This window comes from Micropterus dolomieu, linkage group LG10 (genome assembly GCF_021292245.1).
Source record: "Micropterus dolomieu isolate WLL.071019.BEF.003 ecotype Adirondacks linkage group LG10, ASM2129224v1, whole genome shotgun sequence".
In the NCBI taxonomy this organism is placed as follows: Eukaryota; Metazoa; Chordata; class Actinopteri; order Centrarchiformes; family Centrarchidae; genus Micropterus; species Micropterus dolomieu.
The window spans coordinates 29515505-29518298 of NC_060159.1; the positions used below are offsets into that span (position 1 = coordinate 29515505).

Genomic DNA, 2794 nt, shown 5'->3' on the forward strand with positions numbered 1-2794 from the left:
GGGACTGTTACCTGGTTGGGGGTCGGTGGTTTTTCCCCCGGTCGGGGACTGTTACCTGGTTGGGGGTCAGTGGTTTTTATCCGGTCAGGGACTGTTACCTGGTTGGGGGTCAGTGGTTTTTATCCGGTCAGGGACTGTTACCTGGTTGGGGGTCGGTGGTTTTTACCCGGTCAGGGGACTGTTACCTGGTTGGGGGTCGGTGGTTTTTACCCGGTCAGGGGACTGTTACCTGGTTGGGGGTCAGTGGTTTTTACCCCGTCAGGGACTGTTACCTGGTTGGGGGGCAGTGGTTTTTCCCCCGTCAGGGACTGTTACCTGGTTGGGGGTCAGTGGCTTTTCCCCCGGTCAGGGACTGTTACCTGGTTGGGGGTCAGTGGTTTTTACCCGGTCAGGAACTGTTACCTGGTTGGGGGGCAGTGGTTTTTACCTGGTTAGGGGGCAGAGGTCAGGGGACTGTTAACCAGTCCCTGACGGGTTGGGGGTCTGTGGTTTTACCCGGTCAGGGTTGTTACCCCGTCAGGGACTGTTACCTGTTTAGGGGTCTGTGGTTTTTTAACCGGTCAGGGGACTGTTACCCCATTGGGGACTGTTACCTGGTTAGGGGTCTGTGGTGTTTACCCGGTCAGTGGTTGTTACCTGGTCAGGGGGCTGTTACCTGGTTGGAAGTCTGTGGTTGTTACCCGGTCAGGGGGCTGTTACCTAGTTGGGGGTCTTGTGGTTGTTCCCTGGTCAGGGGACTTGTACCTGGTTGGTGGTCTTTGGTTTTTACCCGGTCAGTGGTTTTTACCCGGTCAGGGTTTTTTACCCCATCGGGGGCTGTTACCTGGGTTGTCAACACCGGTCTGGATGATGTCGTCCAGGGTGAACCCGCTGGGCGTCTCCTTGTCCCGCAGGTTGGCGTACATTTCGGGCGTGAGCACCTTGGCCATGTGGTTGTTGTGCTGGCTGAGGTCGGGGTACTCCTGCTCCGCCGAGTAGTTCATCTTCAGCTTGTTGTGGGTGTTTCCGAAAGGCATGATGTCGTCCGGCTGCTCACCTGGGGACAGGTAGTCATCATCAGTCAGAGACTGAAGGCGGCGTTTGATGGACTAAACATGCGATTAGGGGGGTCTGACCCCCTTAAGACTTGGACCCTCCAAAAGAGGCGGAAACAGAAGTTCAGCAGGTCTTTCTTTCCTGTAACTGTTTAAAGATATTTCTGAATGTTGAAGTACGATTTCAGACGTCCCTAACATGGACCGCACCCTCCCCCGGCGGTCAGCGCCACCGGCTGATGGGTAACGTCAGCGCCCATTAGCATCAGATGTTAGCGAGCTGACTGTTACCTCTGTAAGATGATTGGCTGCTTGGGTGGGGTCGCTGTTTCCAGTAAGCAGCTGGACCTCCGGAGGTTTACCTGCCCAGGTCCAGGTGTGTTGTTTCAAAGGTCTGACCGCTGCTCTAGTAAACGAGGACGGAAACGGTCGGCGAGCGTCCTGCACGCTGTTCGCTAGCTGAAGGTGAAACCACGAGCGGCTGCAGGACAGGAAGTGGGCGGAGTCAGATATTCTGTTACTGCAGCAACACGTTCACTGTGAGCTTTACCTGAAGTTCACCGCGAGGACAGCTGGTGACGCAGCGACTCTGGTTCTCCAAGTTCACATCCAGGTTTTCATGATGTTTCCAGCTGCGACCCAGAAACAGCTTAATGTGTTTTTAACATCCGGGAATCTGGCTGCTACTTTTGATCAGCTGCTCTGTGATTGGCCTGGAGCGAGGGCCAAATGTCCTGTACTGAGGAGGACCCGGTTCTCCTGAACAGATCAGAACAGCTGTTGGATCTGTAACCAGTGTTACTTCCTGTCCTCTGAGATGTTTGGGGACAAATAAAGTTTCTGATCTAAAATAAAAACTTTAAGGATCGATTGTTTATAACCGGTGAGCTGTCAGAGGGAAGTACTGCACTGCAGTAAAAGTACCTCTAACGTGTACTCAGGTCCTTCCTCCTCCATCAAAACGTTTCGAATGAAAACTGATTTAAATCAGAATTCGGCTCGGCTCGGCTCGGCTCGTCTCGGATGAGGAAAGCCTTGAGGGGAGAACAGCAGAGTGTGAACCGGGACTCGGAGCTGCGGGAGGCCGGAGTGACGCAGCAGCAGGCCGGTTTAACCCTTCACCGCGCGGCCGCCGCACCTCGCGACACCCCGGTCACCTTCAGCACGACCGAATCTGCCGAACCAAACCGGGTTCTGGTGGTGAAACCGACACAGGAACCGGGTCTCCACCGGCAGATCATCTACCTCTTTATGATGGCTGAGGCGGAACACCGGGTCCGGGATTATCCCGCTAAAACACAATAAAATATTCAATACAGACCTGAGCATGCGCAGTGGGTCAGAGCCCTTAATGACGCTGAAAACCAATAATAGCGATAATCAGAGGCGCGCGCTCAGCTGATTACCGGAGTTAAGGTGGATTTATTTATTCACGAGACCTTTTGTTGGTACCGGTTCACAGATTAATGCGGATCATTAAGATGCTGCAGGTTCGGGTCCAAGGAGACTGCGCAACACCTGCAGACCGGGACGGACCGCAAGGTCGTTGGGATGCGGAGAGAGAGCCGGAGAGGTGGGGGGGGGGGCTGTCTGCAGGTCTACCGTTACAGCCCGGTCCGTCTGCTCCTTTGTTCTGTGAACACACCGTCTGATCACCGCAGAGCGCGCGCACTCTCCCGCATGTTAAACTGATCCTGGTGAACTCATTGATCAGCTGCGTTGTGATTGGTCAGCATTAGAGGTGTTCCTACCTGTCGGTT

At 54.5% G+C, this 2794-nt stretch overlaps 1 protein-coding gene across 1 annotated transcript in view; it reads right to left on the reverse strand.

The window, feature by feature from the left end:
* The window catches only part of LOC123977797 (creatine kinase B-type-like), a 5989-nt gene extending 3670 nt beyond the window's left edge, over positions 1-2319 (reverse strand). Inside the window, exons 1-2 of the mRNA XM_046060772.1 lie at positions 1585-2319; positions 824-1036 (exon numbers count right to left, since the gene is read on the reverse strand). Coding sequence (XP_045916728.1) covers positions 824-1016 — 193 coding nt within the window. The 5' untranslated portion in view covers positions 1017-1036; positions 1585-2319. The remainder of the gene's footprint in view (positions 1-823; positions 1037-1584) is intronic.
* Positions 2320-2794: the final 475 nt, after the last annotated feature.